Genomic DNA, 26912 nt, shown 5'->3' with positions numbered 1-26912 from the left:
CTGTATAGAGGCCCTGTGTCAAAATCTAGCTGTAATGCCATTACATCAGTCAACATTATGCGCGCATGGTGTATATTAGATAAAACTGATGCAACCAAATCATCACAAACCTCAGGTCATTTTTCCACAGGCCCTTAACAGGGTTTCTGTTCACAGTTGTATCGTTCGTACCACACAAATAAAACCTAAACAGATGTACGTATGTGTTCGATGAAGAATTCCACAGACCTTCCGGCTCATTTGCTTGAACTTTATTAAGACTTTTGCCACACACACATGCACACGAACACTTTTCACACACAGGTGGGAGCGACACACGCAGGTGGGCTCTCTGTCGTTGACGTGAGGGCACAGCTTCGCTCGCTCCTCCCTCCGGCGTAAAGACACCAACTGAGACCAGACAAGGCGCAGACACACACACACACACACATTAAACACACTCTCTCTCACACACTAGAGCAAAGACTGTCGACACGGACAGCACATTCAAGGCACACTGACAATAAGACGTACTTGGCGTGCAGGCTGAAATCGACTAGCACAGGTTAAGTGACTCACCCTAAGACTATATTGATTAAGACTATTGGTGATGTTAAAGACTTGTTGAATTATTTAAGACTTTCGAAAGATCCATCTGGGCCTCTTTAAGACTTTCTGTCACAGTGCCTGAGCCCATACTTCCTCAGCCAGGCGTCCTTCGGAGGGCTGAACGGGTGTGTGTCACTCTGCGGGAAGACAAAGACACACTGAACAATGTTGTGTGTGTCAAAGATGAAAATATAAGTTTGACGAATTGTTTTAATTGCCCACCTGCAAGCGATGCGTGTGTGTGTGTGTCTCTTTCCCCCTCTACTCGTCCTGTCCTCCGCCAGTAGGCTTGCTGACCTGGACGATCTCCACCGAGGTGAAGCCCTTAGTGGCGGAGGCTCTGTTCCTCATCCTCATTTTATTCAAGGTCATTTCCGCCACCTCTGCACGCTCCTCAGCATCGTCCAGTTCATGGATCGTCTTCCTGTATTTGGACAGGCTTGTGTTGGCTTGCTCCTCCTACAGAGACACAAGAGGTTCATTTTAGTACGAAGAAAAAAAAACAAGTCGCTCTTTAATTTGTCTGCTTTTGAGGAATTAAAGGAAAGTGTCCTATATATCTTTTTTTTTTTTGTATTGACACATTTTTGAATATTCTAGGCTCTAATGGGATCCAAGACGTATAATTAAAAGTGGCACATTTTAAAGGTACTGTTCGGCATTTTAGGAAATATTTTTATGGACCTTCTGCCGGACAGTTAGATGAGAAGATTTAGACCCACCTTCGTATTGTTTGTCAGGGTTTCTATGGGTTTAGTGCACAACTAAACAAGATTTACCGCGATGGCCTTGTTGTAGCCGCAGATATGTTGATATCAAATCTTTAAAATCCAGCGTCACCACTCCTTACTCACAGCGTCCTCTATCTGCCGTTTGTAGGATTTGAGCTTGTTCTGGAGTTTCTCCACCAGCTCCTGCATGCGCTGATTGGTCTTGTGGTCCTCCTCCGTCTGGAAGACCAGCTCCTTGAGTCGTCGCTCTCCCTTACGGAGGTTTTTCACCGTCTCCATGTGGCGCTTCTGCTCCTGGTCCAGCTCATTCTCCACCTCCCTGATCTAGAAGCAACACAAGCGAAGAATCAACACAATATGTGAGTGAGACCTGGTTCCTGGCGAGACCCATCAACCGGCCCAACTCCTAACCCTGTTCTCCAGTTTCTGGATGGTGCGTTTCCCGGCCTTCAGAGCCTGCTGCTCGGCCTCCTCCAGCTTCAGGGTGAGGTCTCTGAGGTTCTGCTCCTGGTTCTTCTTGATCTTTTCCAGGTGGGAGTTCCGGTCCTGCTCCTGGCGAAGCTCCTCACACAGTCTCGTCGCCTGAAGGAAGACACATTTGCCCATTCGTTGACAAAACGGCCATGAACTGACTGTTTAAATCTTCTCTGTGTCATGCATTTTATTCCCTGCACACCGTCATTGTTACGTGTGTGTCGTCATGCAGCTTACATCAGTCACAGCCTTTTTGGCTCTCTCGTCAACAGAGCGGAACTCTGAGATCAGCTCTTCGTGCTCGCTGGACAGTTGGGTGAGGTCGGCCTCCAGTTTTCTCTTCAGGATGGTCAGACTTTGGTTCTAGATCAAGAGAAATTGATTAAATAAAAGAAAAGACAGCAGCAAGACGCAACATTTAAAAAGAGCATGAATAAAGAATCAAGAAAAATTGGATTTTAAACTAAAAAAATTTATTCATGGTTGTCTCTGCCACCTACCTGCATGTTGATCTCACTGAGCCTCTCTGTGGTGTCGACCAGTTCCTGCTCGATCTGTTTTCGGGCCCTCTCGGACGCCTCCAGGCCTCCTCTCAGCTCCTCCATCTCTCCCTGCATGAGGCACAGCCGTCTCTCCTGGAGGCTGTACTTCTCCCTCAGCTCGTCGTGCTGACGGGCGTCCTCGTCCATCTGCACCTGCAGATCCTGAATGAGAGACAGGGAGGGAGAGGATTACCGCTGTGGCGTTTACAAACCACATGGATTTTTTAAGCACTTCCTCAAACAAAGCTCCTACTTTGATCTGCTGCTGCAGCTTCTTCAGGGTTTTGACCAGCTCAGCGTTGTTCCTGTTGGCGTGGTCCAGCTGAATCTCCATCTCATTCAGGTCTCCCTCCATCTTCTTCTTCATCCTCACAGCCTCGGCACGACCTTTGGCCTCCGCCTCCAGGCTGGCCTGCAGCGACTCCACTGCACGCGCGTGGTTCTTCCTGGAGGAATGACACAGGTGAGGGACGAGTTAATGATGAAACAAAGTTCAAGCTGCGTGGTGGAACAGGTACAACATGTACACTCTGAATCTGTAGTTAATCAGTGATTTAATGGTTTACTTAAGGGGTGTTAGGAAAGTTATTGTTGGGATTAGAAAAAGGGGAATTTTAGTTTTTTGTCTTTTCTTTGTAGGATTTGTTTGAAAGGACAGAAAAGGCTGTTTACTTTCCACATGCCCCAGATCTATATTTGATTTAACCCTTTTCTAGCAGATGTACTGCAAAGAAAATGCTAAACAGTTACATCAAATCTATGCACAGTGTATGCAGATTTGTATGCTGCAAATCTTTACTTTCTTATAAGATCCTGAAACTTAAAAAAGTTCATGTTTAACTGTTTACTGTGTTTTTGATGGGCTTTGTAATGTCCATCTGTTGTCTATTCGTGTGTGTGCGCTCCTTCTCTAACCTTGTGACCTCAAACTCTTCCTCCTTCTCGTGGATTCTGCGGTCGATGTCGGCCTTGACTTGAGCGAGCTCCAGCTGTACACGAACTAGTCTACCTTCCTCCACCTAGACACACACACACACACACACACACACACATTTTGACAACTGGAATATAAACAACAGTACTGTGTCATATTGTCATGCAGTCAGATTTCACACAAGCGTGGGGCTTTTCTCTCGTTGTACCTCCAGTGAAGCCTCGGCCTCCTCCAGAGCCAGCTGCAGCTCCTCCTTCTCCACCTCCAATTTCTTCCTTGCCTTCTGCAGCTCGTGGACGCTGCGGCCTCCTTCCCCGAGCTGGTCCACCAACTCCCTGATCTCCTCTGTTAGGGGAGGGGAAGCTCAGTATTATCATCCTCCTATTGAGGATATCATCCCCTCGTTCACACAGCAGTTAGAGGCTACCTGAGAGGGTTTTGTTCTCCTTGCGGACGGTCTCGATGTGATCCTGGCTCTCCTCGTAGAGCGTCTTCAGCTTGTAGAGCTCTGTCATGTAGGAGCGGCTCTCCTTCTGGCTGTTGTCCAGTTCCAGTTGCAGCTCCTCGTTCTTCTGGCTCCATTCGGCCGCCAGCTTGTCGAAAACTCGTTGCTTCTTATCCAGAGCTGCTGCAGCGGCGTTGGACTTGAAAAAACAAACACAGACCGTAATACGTATTAATTAAATAAATTTGTGATCTTAATATCAATGTTGCATTAATTTATCTGTCTGCATGTGTGTGTTTGTGTGTTACCCTCTCCAGGTCTATGGTGAGGTCCTCCACCTCTCCCTGCAGCCTCTGCTTGACCTTCTCCAAGCTGGCAGCTCTGGCCTGGGCCGCCTCTGCTGCCTCCTCGGCCTCCTGCAGACGCACTGCAAGTTTGCGCCTGGAGAGGAGTGGGTGGCAAAGAGAGAAAGAGATGGAAAAAAAGTATTTTGACAACCTCCATGTTTCATTCATGAACAACACAGTTATATAACACTTTAGTTTCTGCAGTATTTGTCTCGCTCTATACCACCTACTTGGTCTCCTCCAGCTCCTCGGTGCGGTGGATGGCGTCCGTCTCGTACTTGCTTCTCCAGGAGGTGACGTCAGCGTTGAGCTTGGACACAAGACGCTGCAGCTCCCCGCGGCCTTCTGATTCCTCCTCCAGCTGCTCTTTGAGCAGGGAGAGGTCATGGCGGGCATTGGCCAGGGACACCACTGCTGTGTTACGACCCTGCAGAGGAGAGGGAGAATCATTTTATGTGCAGCAAAAAGAAAACTTCAGAGACTAAAAGAGGACAAATAGTCAGCTAAAGATCAGAAAAAGTCTTGAAACCGAAAGCTTTGTCGTTGTGCCCATAGGCAAGGCACCTACTGTCAATCCTGTGACCAATCCTGTGTGTGTGTGTGTGTGTGTGTGTGTGTGTGTGTGTGTGTGTGTGTGTGTGTGTGTGTGTGGTGACCTGTACCTTATTCTCCTCGTCCAACTGCCGCTTGAGCTCATCGATCTGCAAGGTGAGGGAGGTCTTCAGCCTGGTCGCCTGGGTCAGCTTACTCTGCGTGTCCTCCAGCTCCCTGCTTATGTCATTGTTCTCCGCTACACACACACACACACACACACACACACACAAAAGGAACAAACTGTCACAAAACAAAAACACACACACACAAAGACACAGTGTGTGTGAACATCCATGTCTATGTTCTCACCAGTCAGGTGGATTTTGGCGGTGCTGAGCTCCGTCTGAGTGCGTTCCATCTCTGCCAGGCGAGCGTTGGCCTCCGCCAGGTTGTCCTCCAGCTTGTGGGCATGGGCCTCAGAGGTCATCTGCACTCAAAAGCAGGATTTCGTATCAGTCATGAGTCACGTCTGATGTGTTTTCTTAGAGTTAATCACTCAAGATTGAGTCTGCACCTTCGCTTTCTGTATGGTCTCCATGGTGACGTTGAGATCTTCGATCTCCGCCCTCATGCTCTGCTTGTCCTTCTCCAGTTTCACTTTCAGCCTGGTCAGGTTCTCCAGCTGCTCCCCCAGCTCTGCCATCGCATCTGAGTGCTTCTTCCTCAGCGCTGCCGCGGTGGCCTCTGATTGGAGCGCTGCCTCCTCCAGCTCCCGCCTCAGCTTCAGCAGGTCCGTCTCCCGCTTCCTGTTCTGCTCAATCTAAACCAGTCAGCCACAGACAAAGTTGTAGTCAAAAACAAAAATGGTCAAAGTTGAGGTTGATCGACAGCTGTCAGTCACAGTTACCTGGGTTACAGTGGCTCCTCCCGCCTCTTCCAGTCTATCACTGAGGTCCTCAAGATCTCGTGATAGCTCCGCCCTCTGCTTCTCCACCTGTCAGAGAGCAGACACACAACAAACTCTAATCTCTAACTGCAATAAATAATATACCACCTGTCTGTCTATTTATACTTCTCAATAGAAATTAGTCGATTAAAGAATAATCACCAACTATTTTGTTATTGATTAATTATTTAAGGCATTCTTAAAACAAAATGTCACACATTTGTTTGTTCCAGCTTATTAAATATAAGGATTTGCTGCCTTTGTTTGTCATTTTATGATACAAGATGAACAGCATTTTTTTTTTCTTTGACACATTACAGACTGAACTAAAGGACTCTAACTAAAATAATCAGCAGTTTTTTCAATAATGCAGTGCGCAACATGTGATTACATGATTGAAGTGCAGCAGGTTTGGACTACAGTAGCCTGTTTGAACGAGGTCATTATAGACTCGAGCTGTACCTTGGCTCTCATGGCTCGTTCTGCTTCCAGCTCCTCCTCCAGCTCCTCGATGCGGCCCTGAGAGGAACCACACAAACAAAAATAAACTTGCATCTTTGAAACCAGATATTTATTATTCTCATTTACTTCTTCCACTCCTCATTTTCACTCGAATGCCAAATCTTAAATTCACACCACTCTGTCTTCTTTCCCCACACAGTCATCTGTTATCTCACATTTACACCCCATCATCCTTTCCTTTTTTATTCTACTAACCTTACGCAACGTTCATCACCTGACATTTAACGCTGCTGAAAAAATGCCAGGCTCAGTGCACTGAATTCACCGATATCAGGAGCCCAACACGTTCAGTTTCAATATTAACGCTTATGTAATCAAGACAACTACAAAAATATAATCCACTGTTTGTTCTTAGCTCCAAAATAAAAAATGTTTTGTAACTTGGAAAAGTATTGAGAATCATACCACAACAGTCTGGACCACTAGATACAGAACGAACTGAGCTAACTAGCTAACAGCTGCTACTGTTAGCAGTGGTTAACAGTTACTCTGGTGATATGCTGCCCAAATATTTTGAGTATGAATTTGACAAGTGGGTGATTCTTACATATGAACCTCTAAGCAGGTATGTTTAGTTTGTTAACATGCTAATTTACTAATAAGCACTTAATGTCATTATTTTCTAACAAATGTATATTTGACTAGATAGTGTTGCTATAAGCAAAGTCATGGGGGTCATAGAAGTCGTTAGCATTCATCCTCTGGGGATCATGAATGTCAGTCGCTGAGATATTTCAGTCCAGACTAAAGTGGCTGCGGGCATGGCTGAAAATAACTTTATGTAATAAATTTAATGTAGCTTAAATATGCACGCATCTACAAATACTGGGGCCGGTCTGGGGCTCTTAATTGCTCTGTACAGAGCTAGTTGACATCTTACCACAGAGAAAGACACAAAATCGGCGAGTGGAGTTGTTTGTACCTGGTGCTCTTTGAGCTTGCGGCTGAGCATGGAGCTGAGAGACTGTTCGTCCTCCAGCTTCGAGTTCATGTTGTTGATCTCGAAGTCTCTCCTGGATGAACACACACACACAAACACACACACAGCAGAAGGGGATCATTATGTACGTAAGAGAGTGAGGAACGCACACAGATGTATCACTACTGCAGTGTATTAGTTTGTTTTGTTTGTTATGAGAAGTCAAGATACTTTTGAAGCTTTCTTGAACGTGTCAGCTTCAGTTAGAAGTGTGTGTGTGTGTGTGTGTGTGTGTGTGTGTCCCTCACTTCTTGATGACTTCCTCCAGGTCGAGCTTAGCGTTCTCCATCTCGTTCAGGTTCTCTATGGTCATCTTCAGGTCTCCCTCTGCCTTCCTTCTCGCTTTCTCCACCTCCGCCCTGATCCTCTTCTCCTGCTCCCAGCTGTCCTCCAGCTACACACACACACACACAAACATTCAGTATATTCAGCCGTTGCCCTGATGATCAAAAATCATACGGTCAAGCAGGTCTTTCTGTTTGTACCTCATTCACTTGGTTGTTGAGCTTGCTGTTGGTCTTGGTAAGATGGTTAACTTTATCCTCTTCTGTTTGCAGATCCTCCAGAGTTTTCTGATTGAATTATAAAATGACAGTTATGTTTATGCATGTTGTCATGTGTGCATGTCCACCTATACACATGTGTGCCTATTCGTCTACCTGTTGCAGTTCCTCCAGAGCTCTCCTTTCCTTCTGCATTTTGCCGATTTGGTCATCTCTCTGACTCAGGTCGCCTGTCAGAGTTCGTACCTTGAAGTCCAGGCCCTAAACACACCATTAAACAAACCTCAGTGGTAAAAACCTACATCTAATATTCTATTTTTCTGTCCATCAAACCACTGAAAATCTAACAAAATAAACAACATCTCTACTCCTCCTCCTCTCTACCTGTTTCTCTTTCTCAGTCCTGGCCAGTGTGGACTCCAGAGACTCCAGGTCTCTCCTCAGCTCAGTCACTTCCCCCTCCAGCTGCCTCCTCTGGCCGTGAAGGGAGGCTGTGTTGCCTTCTTCCTCCTCCAGGCGCTCACGTAGATCCTACATTCAGTTATTTTAGACACAGGACAGTTTTTCCAGCTGTTTCTTCGAGATCTAACTCCGAAAGACCTTTTAATCAAATTTCAGAAATATCACAGATTCTTAATAAGATCATCTGGTATTGTTCATGCTTTCAGCATTATTCATGTAATATTGTTTAATATCTGAAACCAGAAACCACCATACCAACCATATTATAGCAGAAACCACGACTTCTGCTGCTGCATTAGGAGGAATGTGGCAGCATATATACACACATATATATATATACATACATATATATATACATACATATATATATATATATATATATATATATATATATATATATATATATATATATATATATATATATATATATATATATACACACATACATATATACACATACATATATATACATATATATATATATATATATATATATATATATATATATATATACACATCAGGGTGGTGAAAAAAATCGATTATTGATTAATCGCGATTATAATATTGACGATTATTAAATTTCCAAAAATCGATTTACATTTTTTTTTTTTTTTTGAAATAGTAATTCAAACTGGAGTCCTCCTCTTACTGGCTTCCGCTACATGGTCCACAGTCTGGAGCCAAGATATGTTATTCCATCCCGGAGCTTTTTCACACTTAAATTGATTCCAAATCTTTACAAGGACACAAAGCTTTCCATGCAAGTGTCTCTCAACTCTGCTCACAGGGTAGCAATAACCTGCGATGCCTGGACATCCAGAGCTACAGTCTCATATGTGACCATTACACAGGGGCGGTTCTAGGAGGGGGCAACAGGGGCCAGTGCCCCCGTAACTCTGACTCTGGACCCCCCTGTGGCCCCCCCGACAGGGAGTCTGCATCAATAATACAATGACAGATTTCTTGTAAAGATTTTGTTTTGAAGGGAAAGGCAGAAATAAAGTGTCTCAGCAGTTTACTACCCAATCAAAATTGCTGAAATTGTAAACACTGTTTTGTCTGAATGAAGGATTTATCTTTTTTTCCGGGTTGTATGTGCCCCCTAACAAAAAAGCCGGCCCCAACCTGGCTCCCCTATTAAAACTGGTCTAGAACCGCCACTGCCATTACAGCTCCTTATGTCAGCAGTTAATGGAAGCTAATGTCCTACGTACTTCAGACAAAAGCTATGGATGATAGCCACACAAGCGCAAATATGTTTGAGTTTCTCAAAGCAATGGCAGGCGAGTGGGGAATAGAGAAACACACCCTGGTTCTCGTCACCAGCAATGCTTCTAACATGAGTCCGGCTGCTGAGCGTGGCAGCTTTCTTTTAACAGTGAAACACTACATTTAACACAAATGAAAAAATAATAATTTTGATATTACAGTTACACTATACAATATTGAAGGTGCTGTGAGGTGTTACTCCCAAGATAAGTAAAATAATTCAGCAGCTGACTGATGTTAAATGGAAGATAAATAATGGTTAATAATTGAAAATCGAATCAATAATCATTAATAATCGAAAATCGATTTGTAATCGAATCGAATCGAATCGGGAAATTGGGCCGATTAACCGCCCCTAATATACATATACATATACATATATATATAGCTTTGTCGCCCATATATATATATATATATATATATATATATATATATATATATATATATATATATATACTTATACATATATATTATAGTATGGTTTATCTGTAACCATCTATTACCTGCAATGACTCCTCCAGCTGGACCTTTTGGTGCATCAGTTGGGTGGCACGCTCCTCAGCATCACTCAGTGTGTCTTGCTCCTGTGGAAAGACGAGCAGATCAAGTGTGCATATGTGTGTGTTGACTATACTGGTGTAATGACAGAGGAAAGATATATCAACAGCTCTGGATTCAGAATATGTATATATTTATGTGCCGTATGTCAAACCCCAATAGCCACAGTCTGTGCCTCTCTTGCTGTACATTTATTAAAAAAAACAACTACAATCTTTGTTAAAAACAAATTTGTTGTGCTCTTCTACACATTATACAGAGAAATGGTTTGGAATAAAGCAGCACGTCTCCTGACAAATATTAAATATTAATTTCAGAAGGAAGGAGAGTTCAATAATGGCTTCATAACAGCAGTATGTGCTGTTACAAGACTATATTTATTTCTAAGCACCATGACTGGACTGGAATGTAATGTTACTAGAAGAGGGACACGGACTAGGATTGCTTGAAATATTATATAATATAACATTTATTCACACAAGCATCAACTGAGGAAACTATGTGCAGATGACATAAACTTACTGCAGCCAGTGCCAGGGAAAGGTCTTTCTTCTCCTGTGAAAGAGTGGCCATCTTCCCCTCCAGATTTTTGATTTTACCCTCCAGCTCTTTGACCTTCTCCACAGCCGCCCTCAGCTCCTCTTCCTTGGCCTTGAAGATCTCCTCCTGACGGGCGACCATCAGCAGGGGCTTCACCTGCAGGAGCCGAGGCAGGAAATATGATGACGGTGGTGATAGAGATGGTGATAATGTATCATTTGACATGAGATTAAAATTCTGCATTTTACCTTGTTGTAGAGTTTCCACCACCCCCAGTAGCGTAACTGAAGGAATTTCCTCACGTTGCGTTGGATGGCCATCAGTGCAATTCTGCATCACACACACATAAATGCGGACACATTATTATTGCCTATAAGCATGCTTTGAATACAGCATCTCTGCGACCCAGCTGTCATGACGGAAAAAACATTTTGTGTACACACACACTGACCGTCTGTCCACCATCTTCTTAAACTCGATCCTCATCAGAGTTCCTCTGAGCTGAGCCTGCAGCATGGTGATGATCTTCACCAGCCGCTCGTCACGCATGTCCTCCAGCTTCGCCAGGATGCCTGCACGGAAAAACACCTGCCGAGGAAAACACAAAGATGATTTTGTGCGCAACTGAGTTTGTATTATATAAGTTACAGGTAGGGATGTAATATATTTGCATACTCTGTTTGCAATGTAGTGTGCAATATGTCAAGTATATTTGCCATTTTTCAACTAAAATACCAAATATTGCCACTTTAAATGTCTTATAAACATAATCACACATGTTTTAGAATATGTATTAGACAAGTAAATGTAGGAAATATAAGTGACATGAGAAGATGTCGGCATATATTATACTATATATAATTCTAATATATAAAATCTTATTTAATGTGTGCAATAAGAGGTATTATTATGTTTTAGGCCAATGATAACAGCGGTGTACCTTGGTGTGGCCAATGCGGTACTCCATATTATCCAGGCCAACTGAACTCAGGAGCAACTCAGACGCCTTCTTGTTGTCGACGAATCCCTTAGGGATGACGTTGGGGTTGAGGATGTAGTACCTATGAAACATCAGGAGGAGGAAGAGAATGAGAAAAAATGAATAGGGAGGGAATGGACAGTGAAATGATGAAAATAAAAAAAGGCAGACAAAGTGAGATAAGAGGAAGTGGGATGACACAAAAGAGTTATGAGGGGGAAGAGGAGACAATGATGAGGAAGAGGACCATCAAGATCATGTAAATGTTAATGTTGATAAATAACATAAAAAGATGAACATGGGAGGAAAGGGAATCTGACCTTTGTTTGAATTCTGGGTACTGTAGTCTGTTGGGGAATCCTTTCCTGCAGATACGGATCCCCTCCAGCACGCCGTTACATGCTAACTGGTGTAGGATCAGATGGTTATCTGTCACACCTTTATGGCATGTAAGAGAGACGAATATGATCATCAGCATCATACAGTTCCAAAACCTTTCTTAACATAGTGGACACATTTTTGCAACTTGAGATAGAGTGGATGGAATAAAAACAGTGGCTCCTCCCACTGACCTGACTTCTTGAACTCGTTGGGCACGATGCAGCGGACAAAGTGAGGAGCAGTGCTTCGCAGGGTGCTCATCAGCTTATTCAGTTGTTCCTGTTGTGCATAAATAATATAATTATTCATACCTGAGATTATGAACATATTGTGAGTATTGAAGTATTTTTAAATGAAGAATTTTGTATGTCTTTGTACTTTTACGCTAATATATATTTACATACACAATATTCTGTATATAAGTATGTATATTTTCCCTGCACTTTGATTCACTGGGGTCTCCAACCTGCAAGTTGCTCTTTAAACTTCATGATGAGGTATGGCTGATACACTACTTTAAAGATTTTTGACATTTTGGTAAATATGCTTATCTGTTTTCTAGTGAAGGATTAGATATGAGGATCAATATCAGTCTCACGTCTGTCTGCTAAACATGAGGCTACAGGTAGCATCTGATTAGCTTATCTGAGCATAAAGACTGGGTCAGTCCAAAGATAACAAAGTCTGCCCACCAGCACTTCTAAAGCTCATAAATGATATAATCTGAACAAAAGTAAGTGTAATGTCAACATTTTATGAGGGATTTAGCAAGAGAATGACTGCTTCCCTGTCTCCAGCTTTTATCTTAAGCTAAGATAAGCTAACTGGCTACTGACTGTAGCATCATATCTAACTCCAACTCTCAGCAAAAGAAACTGCGTTATAAAACGGTGAACATTATATGGAAGTATGTCCCACTACTCCTTTAGATATTGTTATTATTATTATTTGATAATATAATAACATGATATTATATTACATATACATTATTAAGGTGTGCTGTTACAGTTTTATTTAGTTCTCTCACAGAGACAGGAATCAGCCACTCAATAGTTTCGTCAAAATGATGTACAGTATTCTGACTACCTTCAGCTACTGTCAGATTATAGCACTGTACAGTTCAGGTGTGAAGTTGTATGTTCGCCTGCACACAACGGGTGAAAGCATCCCAGCGTGTCTGCGTGACGTACTCTGTAGAAGTTGGAGACGGTTTGAAAGGAGGACCCTTTCTTCTGTTTCTTGGTTCCCGTGGCGGACTCCTCCTCTTTGAAGAGCAGAGCCAGCAGAGGCAGGGAGGACTTCTGGAAGAGTCCCACCACCGTCTCATTCAGGGGGTCTTTGTTCTTCTCCAGCCAGCCAGTGATGTTGTAGCCCACCTGTGAGAGGCACAAGCAGCTTAACTGCACCCATGTACACACCTTACTTCACATTCAGAGATAGGAATTACTTTGTTGGAAGAGGTAAAGAAGAATTTAAACATAATTGCAGATGATTTGAGGAAAAAAATATACAGTTTTTTTCAGCTAAAACACAAACAAGGTCTTGTAATTAAGTGAAGCCGGTACACACAAACCTATGCTTGTATTTCTGTTTGATTGTGCTTTATATTCCCATCTCTATCTGGGTATTTATGTATTTTCCAGCCACTAATGCTGTCGTGTCAAATGCTACTCACAGTGCCGGCATAGTGCACAAGTTCAAAGTGGGCCTCGGGTCCTCTCTTCCCCCCTTTCGGCTTTTGGAAGTTGGAGGACTTGCCCAGGTGGTTGTCATACAGAGCTGCCTTGAAGGTCGCGTCTGTCGCCTTTGGAAACACACACTGCTCCTCCAGGATGGAGAAAATGCCCATAGGCTACAGAGGAGACAGAGATAAGGAGGCAGAAATACAAAAATTCAATGTGAGTGTTTGTGACTACTGAGTGCGTGTGTGTGTGTGTGTGTGTGTGTGTGTGTGTGTGTGTGTGTGTGTGTGTGTGTATGTGTGAGTGTTACCCTCTCCAGCAGGTCGATGCAGGCCTGCAGGTCCAGGCCAAAGTCGATGAAGACCCAGTCGATACCCTCCTTCTTGTACTCTTCCTGCTCCAGCACAAACATGTGGTGGTTGAAGAACTGCTGCAGCTTCTCATTAGTGAAGTTGATGCACAGCTGCTCAAAGCTGTTGAGCTGGAGATGAAAGGCGGTGTTGGAACTCAGCACAAAAAGCTATCATGATCATAACTCACCCAATGAATCATCCACTCACCTCGAAGATCTCAAACCCAGCGATGTCCAGCACTCCTATGAAGTACTGCCGCTGCATCTTGGTGTCCAGGGTCCGATTGATGCGGGTCACCATCCACTTGAACATGCGGTCGTAGATGGCCTTTGCCAGAGCACCGATGGAGTACACACACTGGTCCTGGTTCTGACCTGACAATTCAAATTCAAATATTTGAATGGTGGACGAGTGCATCGTCTAACCTGGTTAAACAGTCTTTGTTTAAAAGAACAGTAATTGATAGGATAATGAATTATCTTAATTATCTGAATAATGTCTTTTTTAATACCTTTGGTCACAAACTCGTTGCCAACCTTGACCCTGGGGCGTGTTATGCCCTTCTGGAGCTCCCCAGAGTTGATGGCCATGAGGTGGGCGACTTTGTCAGCCACTTTAAGAAGGGAAGGAGAGAAGGAACAAGGAATTACTGAATTGATTACAACAATAATGCCTAGCACATGCCGGAAAATGCATTCTTACGGACAATAAGACAGTTTGAAATATATGAGCTGTGACACCAGAATAAGAGAGAGAGAGAGAGAGAGAGAGAGAGAGAGAGGTGGACTTTGATACCCTCAGTGGTATCCACATCAGCCTGTTCCTCTCTGGGTTTCTGTTTGAACTTCATGTTGCCAAAGTGCATTATGCCTCCAGTCAGCTTGTAGACGCTCATCTTCTCCTCGGGGGTGAAGCCCAGGACATCAAAGGCTTCCTGTGGATACAGGAGCATGGTGAAAAGACAGATAGGGAGGACAGAGATGAGAGCTGCAGGGCCGCACAAAGAGAAGCGACAGCACCATCAACTGGCCGATGCAGTTATAGGACTTTTTTCTTTGGATATGCAAAGCAGTGATTGTGTCTTTGTTGCTGATTTTAAATGAAAGCAAAGCATCAATGAGAGAGAAAGGCTACGGACTCACATCAGTGAGCATCAGTTCCTCCCCGTCGTCCATGTTGTCCACCACAGTGACTCCCTGACACACCCACACGTACTGTTTGGGGTCTGGGCTCAGCAGCAGAGCCTCTGAAACACATAGATACACACATCATTTAAAAACAATACTGGATATTATTATTATTACCAACACAGAAAATGTTTTTGACCAGTGGTACCCAGCTTTTTTTTTCTATTGTACCCCTACAGACCTGTCAGATGATATCAAGTTCACTAACATCACCAGACATATTTCAAATGTCTTCTTTTACATTTATTTCAACTGGATGTCACTTAACTCTATTTACTTTTTTCCCCACTCAATTGAACTGTTATCATTGACATGAAGTTTCCATTCATTCCACTAACGGCAGAAACTAGAAGTTTCTACTTTCCTACTTGAAGTTAACAATTTCAACGGTTTGTCCATTACTTTGAGCTTTTTCCCCATTTATCCAACAATTTTAGCTTTAGCCATATCCACAGGTACGGCTTTTTCACCATTTATCTACTAGTTTTAGCAAACTACTTCAACTATAATCCACCACTTCAGGCTTTTTCCATCATTTTTTTACACTAGTTTTATCTAGCTACTTCGGCCGTACTCACTAGTTTTAGCTAGCTCCTTGAGCTTGAATCCACTACTTTGAGCTAACTAGGGTTAACATCGTTATGTTAGCTGTGTTTCAGCCTAGGCTACTATTAGCTAATTTATTTCATCCATTTATCCACCACAGCAAACAATTTCTACTCTTTATCCAAAACTTTTAGCTGACTGGTTAATTCAGAGTGCTTTATTTCAACCATTTATCTACTGTTAGCAAACTGTTTAAACATCTCTCCTCGTTAGCTAACCAACTACTCTCAGTCCTGATATGTTGTGTTAAGGTGTAACAATTGACATAAAATGTGTTCTGCTTTCTTTAGTTTCTATTTCTTAAAATGAGCTGAAAGTCAACACCCTTTCCACATACCTCCTCGCAACTGCAGATGTAGGCTTCACCCTGGGCTACAAGCACTGCTGGCTAGACCGCTGTATGCTGTTGATTCTGGGTTTAATATTTAAGAATGAACTTCAAGCAACACAGTCCTCTCAAAACTGTGTGGGCAGACTCTTAAACAACACTACCCTTCTCAACATCCACTGACATCCATGGAAACGTGTGTCATCGTAATCTGTAAATCATTTCATTGTAAAATGTCCTTTTTCCCCAGATGTGGAAGAAATAGAGGGCACATTTTAACATTCATAAATCTGATGGTAAAACAGTAAGGTGTCTCCAGCAGTGATACAGATGTGTAGTTCACTATATCTCCCATTTAACTGATGTCATTACAGCAATATCTGTCTCACCCATGAGCTCTGGCTTCCTCCCAGACAGGAGTTGGTAGAAGATATGGTATCCTCTCTCAGCAGCCTGCTGGGAAATCACTCTTGATTTCTCTAGAAGATCTGATGGAAGCACACATACACACACGCACACGCACGCACACACACACACACACACACACACACACACACACACACACACACACACACACACACACCACAAGACAAAGGTTTAAAGAATGCTAATTGAGGTCTTTTCACAACTAACAACAATATTTGTATTTGTTGACAGTAATATAATTATTATATATTTTTTTTCACAGTAATAAAAGAAATGCACTCACAGCTCTCGATGTCAGCACCAGCCAGCTTAGCTGTGGGCCCAAAGTGGATGCGGATGAACTTTCCCTGAAATGACACATCGGCTACATATTATTCTCACAAATGTGTTTATTTCATTTTCATTTCATGATGTAAACAAAAAATAGAAAATGTGCTATTTTTGCATATGTGTCCCTACAAAGCGCGAGGAGTTGTTGTTCCTGATGGTCTTGGCGTTGCCAAATGCCTCAAGCACCGGGTTAGCCTGAATGATCTGGTCCTCCAGGGAGCCCTGAGAGAAGAGAAGAGAAGAGAAGAGAAGAGAAGAGAAGAGAAGAGAAGAGAAGAGAAGAGAAGAGAAGAGAAGTGTATATGATTTTCCAAGACAAGAAAAGCAACTTATAAAATCATATCCTTACATACACAAACACACACTTGCCTTGGAGTCTGAGGTTTTGCTCCCAGTGGCTCCAACATTGGCAAAGTACTGGATGACTTTTTTAGTGTTTTCAGTCTTGCCTGCACCAGATTCTCCACTGAAGGAGAGACAACAATGACGGATTAATTCTAGTGAGACTTGCAGGAATCACTGAGTACATTTGTAAAAAAAAAAAAAAAAAAAACGAAAACAAAAGAAAACGTGTCCTTACGTGATCAGCATAGACTGGTTCTCATGCTCTGTGTTGATGGGACATAAAGAGGGCAGGAGTGAAACAGGGAGCGTGTGAGAGACAAGAATAATTACTGCTGATTTTCCCTCTGAGCAGATCAGAGGACTGCTGATGTTTTCTGTCAGCAGTACTAACTACGCAGACAGCTGTCAGCTCTCCCCTGATGCCATATAATGGCTTCAAATATTTTTCTACTCCCTGAACAAATCATCACACACCACGCTGATTACATACTTCCAGCAACTGCCCCACTCCCATTTTCCACATAATGACTTTCGAGCAACTCTCAAGGGGGGTCATCCCGAATCACCGCACACCACATGCATGCTTACCTCTCCTCACCGCCGGCTCTACCTCCCTCCCCTCACCGAACAATGACCTATGTCTGATAAAAAATGTTTCCCCCTCCACACCGTGCCCTTGCCCTCTCCTCACCCATCAGCATGTCGTGGTAGGCGTTGTCAGAGATGGAGAAGAGGTGAGGAGGAGCTTCGTTGCGTTTCTTCCCCTTGTACACCTGAGCCACCTTGGCCCCATAGATGGGCAGCCATTTGTACGGGTTGATCGTCACGCAGAAGAGGCCCGAGTAGGTCTGGAAGTGGAAAGGAACATGCGAAGAGGTTTTAAAGGATGCATCGGAATGGAATGGTTGACAAGATCGGTAATGTGAGCTATAAAGTTAAATACAGCCGAGGAGTTTTGGTGCAAAAAAGTACTATATATGTTTTTGTTACATCGGTTTTCCACACTTCATTGCTTCTATTAGTGATTTTCTACAATGTATGATCTGACAAAGGGACTAATCATAAAACTTTTTAGCTTCTACATCTTAAGTCTACTTTACTTTGTTATTCTGAGGTTATTGGTTTCCTGCCTTTTTTAAAGTTACATTTTAAGATTTACGCTGTACTTTTCACGGAATGCCCTTTAAAGGGGGATCGCACTGATTTAGTCTTTCACTTCCATAGTTTTTGGGGACTTGTAAGAGACAGATAACAAAAAACTGTGGTCAAAATTGAAGCGGCCGAGGCCAAGATATTCTGAATTTTTAGTCCCTAGTGTTGGATCCTACATTTCCCATAATGCAACCAACAGCGTCTTTTCATTTGACCCACCTTCTTGGTAAACCCCTATATATATATATTATTATATTTTAAACTTCAAGCCTCAGTTTTGCAACTCTGGCATCTCTTACAAAATATAAAGTCTCCAAGGCGAACCCCAATGACATCATTATGACATCATCGGGGTTATGTTCTAAGGCTTGGCAAATCTTCTCAAGAGCTGCAGAATATATTTTACAGTTGATTTAACAGCTGTCCTTGAGGTGTGATATAAACATGGTCTTGATTAGGTTTTGTGGTGCTGTAACGTCTTCACTGTTGATTAACGGAGGCTTACATAGATCCTCATGCTGACGTAGCGGCTACGCAGGTTTTCCAAGACGCTGGCCTCGTTAAGGAAGGTGAGGTTGGCCATGTCGCTGGCCTGGTAGAACTTCGGAGGGTTCATCTGCTGAACATCGTCCATCCTCACGGTCACAGTCTGATCAGAAAGTGGGATAATCACTCAATCAGTTCATCGACATTAATTCCACTTTATAAAAAATGAGTGTATGCAAAAAACAATTAGCTTCAGTGTTCCTCTTACAGTGTTCTTGGTGGTCTTGACAGTGACTTTGTCCCCGTCTTCAGACTGAATCTCCCCAGCGACGAAAGCCTCCTTCTCGTCTTTGATCCAGCAGGAGCGCTTGATGTCGTATGGTTTATTCATAGCATCCAGGCGCTCCTTCTCTGAGGGAACCAGGAACGGCATGGGGTCCACATCATCCCCGCACTCCCCTTTATACGCACCCGGCATGGCTGCTGCTGCTGCTGCTGCTGCTGCTGCTGCCACCAACAAACGCCGACCAGCTCACTCACTTTCTGGCTGCTGCAAAGAGAGGCTGACCAAAGGAGAGACCGTGGAAATTTAGAAGAAGGATGTTGGCCATTAGTTAATAAGATCCAATATTTGACTCAAATACTCACCAATGCAGTAGGCGGGGGTACGCTCAGGAGGAATACGGGTGTTTGAGATGAGGCCATGCCGTTTTATATCAGACCGTCTCCTCCCTGATATGGTCACAACTCTAAAATCAGCCATCACCCCAAGGCCTCATCCCTCTGATCTGCCTGGCGGCACGGGAGCTGGGAATTCTTCAATCTTCTGCCGTCCATTTAGGGTTTCCGTGGAAAAATGCCATTACTCAGGCTGAAACCATCTCCTCGCCCCATCGCTCGAAAATAGACAGATATTCTTAATCCCTCCGGCCTTCCACACCTCGGTTTCCATCCCTATCCCCGCATTTGACAGGGAGTGCAAGTCACATCTCGAAAAAGTAAATACAAAGACAGATAACTGAGGCTTGAGTTTGGTTTCAGGCCACAAAGGAAGGAGTTTGGCTCAAGCAACAAACATGATGAGAAGAAAAAAAAACCCTGTTTCACTGCTTTTAGCATCACCGTCTTCTCATCTTATCCAGAGTGTAACCTCAGTCTCGCTTCCTCATGACCGAAGCAGCTGTTGCTCCTGTTTCCCAAAGGAAGCTCCAATAGATACAGACTGACGTTAATCACACTCTCAGGAGAGTCTGTGGTTGGACTCCATCTGAAAATCTGAAAGCCCTCCAAAGAAATATGGTCGTGGTTTGAGATCAATTCTGACAGTCGTCTTTTAAATTTTTTTTCCGGCATTTCACCAGTTCTCAGGGGCAAAGATGTTCGAACTCTCTCACTGTCTCTCCTTTTTCCTTCTTCTTACAGCCTCATGTAATTTCTCTCTCTCTCGTTTTTATTTCTACTAAGTCTTTCAAATTCATTTTTGCGAGAACAAACCCACAATCAGCCATCCCATGGGATTTCCCAACTGTTCTGTGCAATGAATGACTTCATCTTCATTAAGCGCGTGTGTGTGTGCGTGTGTGTGCGTGTGTGTGTGTGTGAGTCTCCCCAGAGGTGTAACTAAGTTTGTCTCTATGATCGGTATGATATAAGTAGTTGCGAACACACTTGGTCCGTCTCAGGGGTCCCAACGGCACTTTGAATAACACACACACACTCTGTAGAGACACACATGCGCACACACGCATGTGCACAAACACACACATAATCACATAATCATACTAACAGCTGTACATGACCGTTTTGGAGGGATCAACTAATTTGTGTGTGTGTGTGCGTGTCTGTCTGTCTGTCTGGCATGTCTACTACAGCCATCTGTGAGGTGTTGACATGTACATGATACATACATGATACACGATACACAAACACAAGCGCTGGTTAGACAGATGTTGCGGTCGGGAATAAAAAAGTGGGAAGAGGAGACTGAGAAGAGGGACAGGCTGAGGCAAAAACGCCAGTGAAGTCCTCTAAATCATTACTCCCACCTGTTCCTCTTGCAATTGTGAGCATATCTGTGTGAGAAAGACAGAGAAAAGAAGTGTGTGCGGGGAGGTCAGACAAAAAAAAAAATAGATATAAGGGTCGGAACTGTACGTGTGTGTGTGTGTGTGTGTGTTCGTGAGAAAAAGTGTGCGTGCATGAGTCTGGCTTCTGGAAGTGTGCGGTATCCGGCGAGCCATTTCACTGCTTATGTGGATTTGCTGTGTTCTGTCAACAGGCTGGTGAGAGGGTCCATTGTTCCGCCAGCTAATACTGCAGCCGAACTGCTAACCCCGGTGCTGCTAAAGAGCCAAATCCCTTCAGCCATTATCCCTGCCCACCCAGCTCCTTTAACGGAGCGCGCCGGCGTTTTAGACCGCTCTATGCCATACTTAACATTCCTGATGAACATGTTTTTAAGCATGTCATATAATTTCAGATAAAGTAATGAATCTACTGGAACTTTCTCTGCATTCTCAGTCTCACCTTCATCATCACTATATAATCAAAGGAGCCATGTGTGAGAACTGGCCACCTGTTGATTTTGTACTCCAACCATATAGGGGGCAGTGTGTCATCAAATAAAACCGCTAACTGCTGCTAACTGTAGCTGCTAACTGTAGCTGCAGTTAGCTTGTTAGCTCAGTTGGCAGCTAGTGTTCCAGCAAGGTGCACTGGGGGCATGTTGGTGTCCTTTACATTGCATCAAGCTTTGGGTCACCAGAAGGTCATCGGCCCGAAACAGGGAGAGTCCATGGGGGAACACTGGCAGGGAGGGGCGCCATAAGGTAATATAAAACATGTTATTTCATCATATTATGTTGAGAATCTAAAGATAATTTTGATTTTTAAATAAAATATCTCAGATTTTGTACCTTTAAATTATGTATTTTGTTGGCTAGTCTCCCATCTTGTTGCATTCAAATGCCTCTTGGAAGCTTTCACTACTAAGATAAACAGTTCATCTATATTCTTACCTTGAAATTCAGTTTTCAGCCACGCCAGAAACAAGACTAACATCTATTTGATGGATTGCAATGAATTTGGTAGAGAGACATAGTCATGGTGCTCAGAGGATGAACCCTAATGACTTTTGTGATCGCCTGACTTTTCCTGTAGAGCCAATACGGACAAACACAGACAACCACGTAATAACAGAGACCACTAAAATCTCACTGTCCCTTTCAGAAAGTCCATGAGGTCATTTTGCTGCTCTGCTCCTGATCAAAAACATGTAGGAAGAAACTTGCATCCGTTTAGCTCGCTGGCATTTGTAAAAACTGATTCCGAAGTCTGTATGTCAGAGGTGGTCATAGACAGCTGAACACAAGAAGAGAAGAGTTCTCAAGAGAGTCGTATTTGCCTAGGCTACACTACTGTACGCCCTGTTACAATTTCTGACCCTGATGATGCCAAACAAAGAATTAACAAGGGTGAATACTGCAGTTGCTTACTAGGAAAATAGAAAATACAATACCACTTGAACCACAATATTACAGACTTATGATTATTGAACAGTTAAATAATGTGAAACACTGAATATAAATAAGAAATGAGAGCAGAAGTGTGGGAGGGTTAATGTAGGCAAGTATGACAAACAACAAGCTCCTCTGAATGGAGAGATTATTGATGAGAATCTACTGAACTGAGATCTGTTGTTGGGGATCAGGTGGGAGAATGTAAAGAGAAGATTCATAACAGCCCTTCGTGTCGTAAATACATTCAGTTTCTACATAGTGATGATGAAGGAGCTTGAATGGAGCTGAGTGCTATAGACCAACTGAAATTTGAAACTGAAAGTATAACTAAAAGAGAAACCTACAGGTCATTTGAGAATGTATGAGTGAATGTGTGCATGTCAAAAGGAAAGACTCAATTCATTCTTATCTGTTTATAAATATTACATTTCTTGATTAGAATATATTTGAATTATGATTGTCTGTGGTTTTAGTTCATAACATACGTAACAGATATATTAGGGGGAATAATCAGGGTGTTTTTTGTTGTTGACAATGTAGGATACAGTGCCAAAAATAAAAGCAAAACTGAAGGTCTGAAGGATTGCTGGACTGCTGTAGAAGCTGATCCTCGCGGGCACGCCCACGCTTCCCGGACGCGAGCACGTAAGGTTATACCCGTTAAGGACATGACGTCAGTACGTGCTTGAGCCTGCCCGAAAATGTTCTCTCGTGTTGTTGGATTTCGAAGGAGCGCAGGACTTTGCGATGAAATAATACATATAGACCCGTGAGGAAAACAAAAACAAACCGCATGTTTTTGTACTGAACTCGTTCGCGTTCCCATTAAGTGGTGAAACTGTGTTTTTGGGGGACTCCAGCGGGAAGTTTGTGTGATCGTTTCTCCCGGAGTGATGTCGAATCCTGGGACTCGGAGGAACGGGTCCAGCATCAAAATCCGACTGACAGGTAAAAAAAAAAAAAACGAGACCCAAAGAAAGCGCTTACGGTGCATGTTTGAACTGAAGCTGAAATGTTTTTACAGACACGCCACTCTTGTAAAGTGTTGCTATCGGGGAGCTAACAAGACACCACCGAGTGCCTTTCAGGCTCTCGGCTCTGCTGTTTGCCCAAACATCCGGTTTTTGTGTGGCAAACACAGCGGCACAAGTGCTAGCTTGTTAGCCGAGATGCTAAGCGAATTACCGAGAGGACAGTCAAGAAGCAGTCCACTGTCCTGTGGGTTTCACAGCTGAGACAGCCGACTAGTCAGCTGTTTCAGCTCGTTGGGGAAACCGACTCTTGAGAGCCACGTTCGGAAACTTTACCCAATGCTAGCACTTGCCTGTGGCGTTAGCTTACACTAACATAGTGGGTAATGTTGACCGCTAACGCTCGCTAGCTACACCCATTTTTTGGAACTGACCACCAGCCGAACCCGGTGCTTGACCTGAATGCGACGAGCTCTGTACCAGTAAAGCAAATGTCGAACTCGAGCCTCTCTGCAAATCAATCTGTCGGTAGATTTGATCTGACATGCTAGCCTAGATTACCCATGAGTATTGATTGGCATTTCGCGGCTGTGTCAGCTGTAGCAAGACAAATGTCTGAGTCGTTTAACTTCTCCTCACTCACAGGAGCCTGACACGTTTGCTCATTACGGACACCCTGTTCTCCACTCGGATATTTTGTCCGTTTTGAGGTCAGACTCTTCACTGTAGGGTACACAGGAGCCTCTCTCTGTGTCTTTCTTTCACACACACACGGTCACAGCTGGAACAATGGTTTTTACTGTAGCTAATGTAACCCCACTGGGCACCCAGGGGCCTCTATTCAAATGGAAATGTCCTCTCTGTGCCGCTGGGCAGACGCCTTGTCTTTTTGCTGCTTCAAAACTGAGTAAACACACACCAAAATTGGCTCGCTGGTAGGCTGAATATTCCTCATGTAGTTTGTATGGACCGGTGCAGAGAGAAGTGTGTGGCAGTGATGGATGTTTTGTTTTTTTGTTTTTTTTTGAGTAAAAGCGCTGATGAGATGCTTGTCTGAAACTGTCTGCCACATTATGTCTTTGAATTTTACTACTTTGTTCCTCTTTTGCTAAAAGTGGATCAAAGTGAAAAGCAGGCATCATCATAACACACAGCGATGGACACAAGAAAAAACAAAGAAACCGCTTAAGTAAAAATCAACAAGCAATTTAGATTAGAAAGTTACTGTTTCAGATACCGTTGGGAGTTAATCTAGTAGAAAATCAATCAGCAAGAGGTTCGATGATTGATAAGTTAATATATTTGAGCTAAAGGGGCCAAATTTCATTGGTCCCATCCTCTCTAATGTGACCGTTGTCTGGAACATGTATTAACGTTTTCATTGTCAAATAGTCTGACAATTATTTTCTCAAATTAGTCGATCAGTTGTTTGTCTATAAAAGTTCAGAAAATGTGTGTTAAAATGATGATAAGTGTCTCTTAATGCCAAAGATGACGTCCTCAAATGTCTTGTTTTGTTCACAACCCAAAGATATTCAGTTTACTGTCGTAGAGGAGTAAAGAAACCAGGAAATATTCCCATTTAGGAGGGTTTGATATCTTAGAATGTTCCCTTTTTCTTCAATAAATACCCAAACTGATTAATAGATTTACAAAGAAGTTGGTGATGAAGTAAAAGTTGACAACTAATGAATCTATGAGGTGTTGCAGCTCAAATGTAATATGATAATAAATTAAAAATAAGACAAAAAACACATTTTAATTTGTGACATGGTGTAGAGCATTCACTTTTTAAGAATATAATTGCTAGGTTAATGAATGATTGAAATAATCCATAGCCCCAACCCACAGAGAAGACTTAAGAAATACAGTAACAGTTGTCATCCATTAGTACTCTAAAAGGTTCAGTACTAAATGTAGGTAATCTAGTAAAATAACACCAAGCCATTCCTCTCGTGTCTGATATTATCCAACATTTGTGTCACAGTTGAGTCCAGATGAGAGAAAGCAGAGAAAGTGTGTGTGTATGGATGTTTTAGACAGCGGAGGGTGTGTGTGGCTTTGTATGTGTGTAAACCAGTCACACATTATTTCAGCCTGGTTACAAACAAAGGTTATTGCCCCTGACTGTGCCCCGCCCCCACAGGTATGAGTGGAATTCTAATTGGGTGAGGAATGTGAGATGACGAGCCAATGAGAGTGCAATGCCGCCCGGCAGGCCAGCGCTCTGTTTAGTCTGTCAGGGAGAGGGGCTGTTTGGCCTACATCAGAAAGGTCTGTGTGTCTGTGGCTGCAGGGACACAGACAAAGACCAGGCGAGTTTGACACTGGTTCAGATTTCAGAGACGTGTGCGCTGGGTTTACATGGACATGTTTCAGCTAGCCAAGAAGTGATTGTTATCTTTCTGTCTCCATCATTTATCTTTTATTTTGCAGATCAGCTTAAGTAGAATAAGACAGATGAAATAGCTCAACAGACTACACCCAGAAGACCTTTAAAACTTGTTTTAAAAAATCTAAATAGATATCATTCGGAAATCAGCGCTTTAACTGAGCAGTGAGTCATCCCTCTTCATTTTTGTTGCAGTTGCCCATGCGCAATACAGATCTGGTACTGACATTGAAGCCAGTGACGTTGTTGTGGTGGTTATTTTTGTTGTCTTTCACTTCAGTCTGTTTTTCGAAACTTGACCCCAGATGAGCAACATTCAATTGCTGCTTGAACAGAGACGGTTGAAAACGCTTTACGCGCCAATGTACAGAACTTTCACCGCACATTATAGCAACGCGCTAAAGGACAGGTGAAACTGTCTGTGTCCAGCCTGTTGTCATGTTTTCATCACTGCTGATGAGAGCTGGAGCTGATAAACACCTGTGACTGCTCCAGAGTCTTGTGACCTGGGAATGAATACCGATTGTGCTCATTCATATTGAGGACAAAAGCCAGATGTTAGCGTTTTTTTTTTGTCATCTGGTTTAGTTCTTTGTATTTGACCTACCAGTAAATACATTTTGAAATTGCATTAGAGTATCAAACACGACGAGTTCCGAAATTCAGCACCACATTCTTGATCAGAATATTAATTATTCTGATCAACGCTTTCAAACAACATCTGGCTCTATTTTGTTTTTTTTGCATGTTCCCTGACTGCTGACCAGGTCTGAATGCAGGAGATGGTCAGGACGATGCAAAGTGCAGGAAATAAATAGGTCAGGAAGAAGGAAGAAAGGGGTTGTTTTTGTGTGGAAATGAATGGGCTGTATTGTGAGAAAATGCCGCCTAATGCACGAAAGAATCAGTGATTCAGCAGGATTAAGTTAATTTGCTCATGGAAGCAACACGTGCTGCTCAGGTTTTCGTGCCAGGTAGTCGGATTGAACACCGACCTGCCAAGGAACAAACTCAGGGCAGCGTCAGGACAGCAGGTGGCCTGGGACAGCCAGAAGAGACGGTTGGAGACAGCTGAAACAGACGAGGGCTGAAAAAGAGGAAGAACGAGGGACTAAAGGGAAAGGGAGCAAAAAAGAAAGGAAACTAAAATCTGCTGAAGTGTCTGGGAGAGAGAGAAAGAGAGAGAGGAAAGTGGGGAATCCTGCTTACTTAGGAAGCTGCATAAGCACTTCTAATCCGCTCACTTACTGAGCCGCCAGCATGTGCACAAACACACACATAAACACTCACAAAAGCAACAAAATAAATGTAGAAACTGAGAATGGACAGATGAAGAATGTGACATGTGCTCAAAGGAACACATTGTGACAGAAAGCACAAAGTTATTTAGTTTTTTTTAAAG

At 43.1% G+C, this 26912-nt stretch overlaps 2 protein-coding genes across 5 annotated transcripts in view; one reads left to right on the top strand and one right to left on the bottom strand.

Moving 5' to 3' along the window:
• Positions 1-236: 236 nt before the first annotated feature.
• On the bottom strand, positions 237-19337 carry LOC115575010 (myosin-16-like). Its single transcript, XM_030406748.1, has 45 exons — positions 19278-19337; positions 18898-19192; positions 18649-18792; positions 17683-17839; positions 17227-17254; positions 17016-17112; positions 16776-16868; positions 16600-16663; positions 16280-16378; positions 14912-15015; positions 14565-14703; positions 14281-14382; positions 13977-14143; positions 13727-13897; positions 13410-13586; positions 12925-13110; positions 11926-12013; positions 11674-11791; positions 11315-11435; positions 10826-10962; positions 10623-10704; positions 10357-10530; positions 9780-9860; positions 7930-8076; positions 7702-7806; positions 7528-7614; positions 7291-7436; positions 6986-7076; positions 6004-6060; positions 5503-5589; positions 5170-5415; positions 4965-5082; positions 4724-4851; positions 4292-4488; positions 4023-4155; positions 3697-3913; positions 3478-3614; positions 3251-3354; positions 2589-2781; positions 2294-2497; positions 2031-2156; positions 1731-1901; positions 1443-1643; positions 811-1047; positions 237-725 (listed from the first exon to the last, which is right to left on the bottom strand). The coding sequence occupies exons 2-44, from the start codon at positions 19105-19107 to the stop codon at positions 850-852; spliced, it is 5832 nt and encodes a 1943-aa protein (XP_030262608.1). The 5' UTR covers positions 19108-19192; positions 19278-19337; the 3' UTR covers positions 237-725; positions 811-849.
• A 3472-nt stretch (positions 19338-22809) lies between these two features.
• Positions 22810-26912, top strand: part of smurf1 (SMAD specific E3 ubiquitin protein ligase 1) — a 19101-nt gene continuing 14998 nt past the window's right edge. For 2 of the 4 annotated variants that reach the window (XM_030406745.1, XM_030406743.1), the window contains exon 1: positions 22810-23095. In XM_030406745.1, coding sequence (XP_030262605.1) covers positions 23041-23095 — 55 coding nt within the window. In that variant the 5' untranslated portion in view covers positions 22810-23040. The remainder of the gene's footprint in view (positions 23096-26912) is intronic. The other 2 variants (XM_030406746.1, XM_030406744.1) reach the window with 1 other exon arrangement.

Source organism: Sparus aurata, chromosome 23 (genome assembly GCF_900880675.1).
Source record: "Sparus aurata chromosome 23, fSpaAur1.1, whole genome shotgun sequence".
Classification (NCBI taxonomy): domain Eukaryota; kingdom Metazoa; phylum Chordata; class Actinopteri; order Spariformes; family Sparidae; genus Sparus; species Sparus aurata.
The sequence above is the reverse complement of the archived record's forward strand: the minus strand, read 5'-3'. Positions and strand labels throughout refer to the sequence as shown.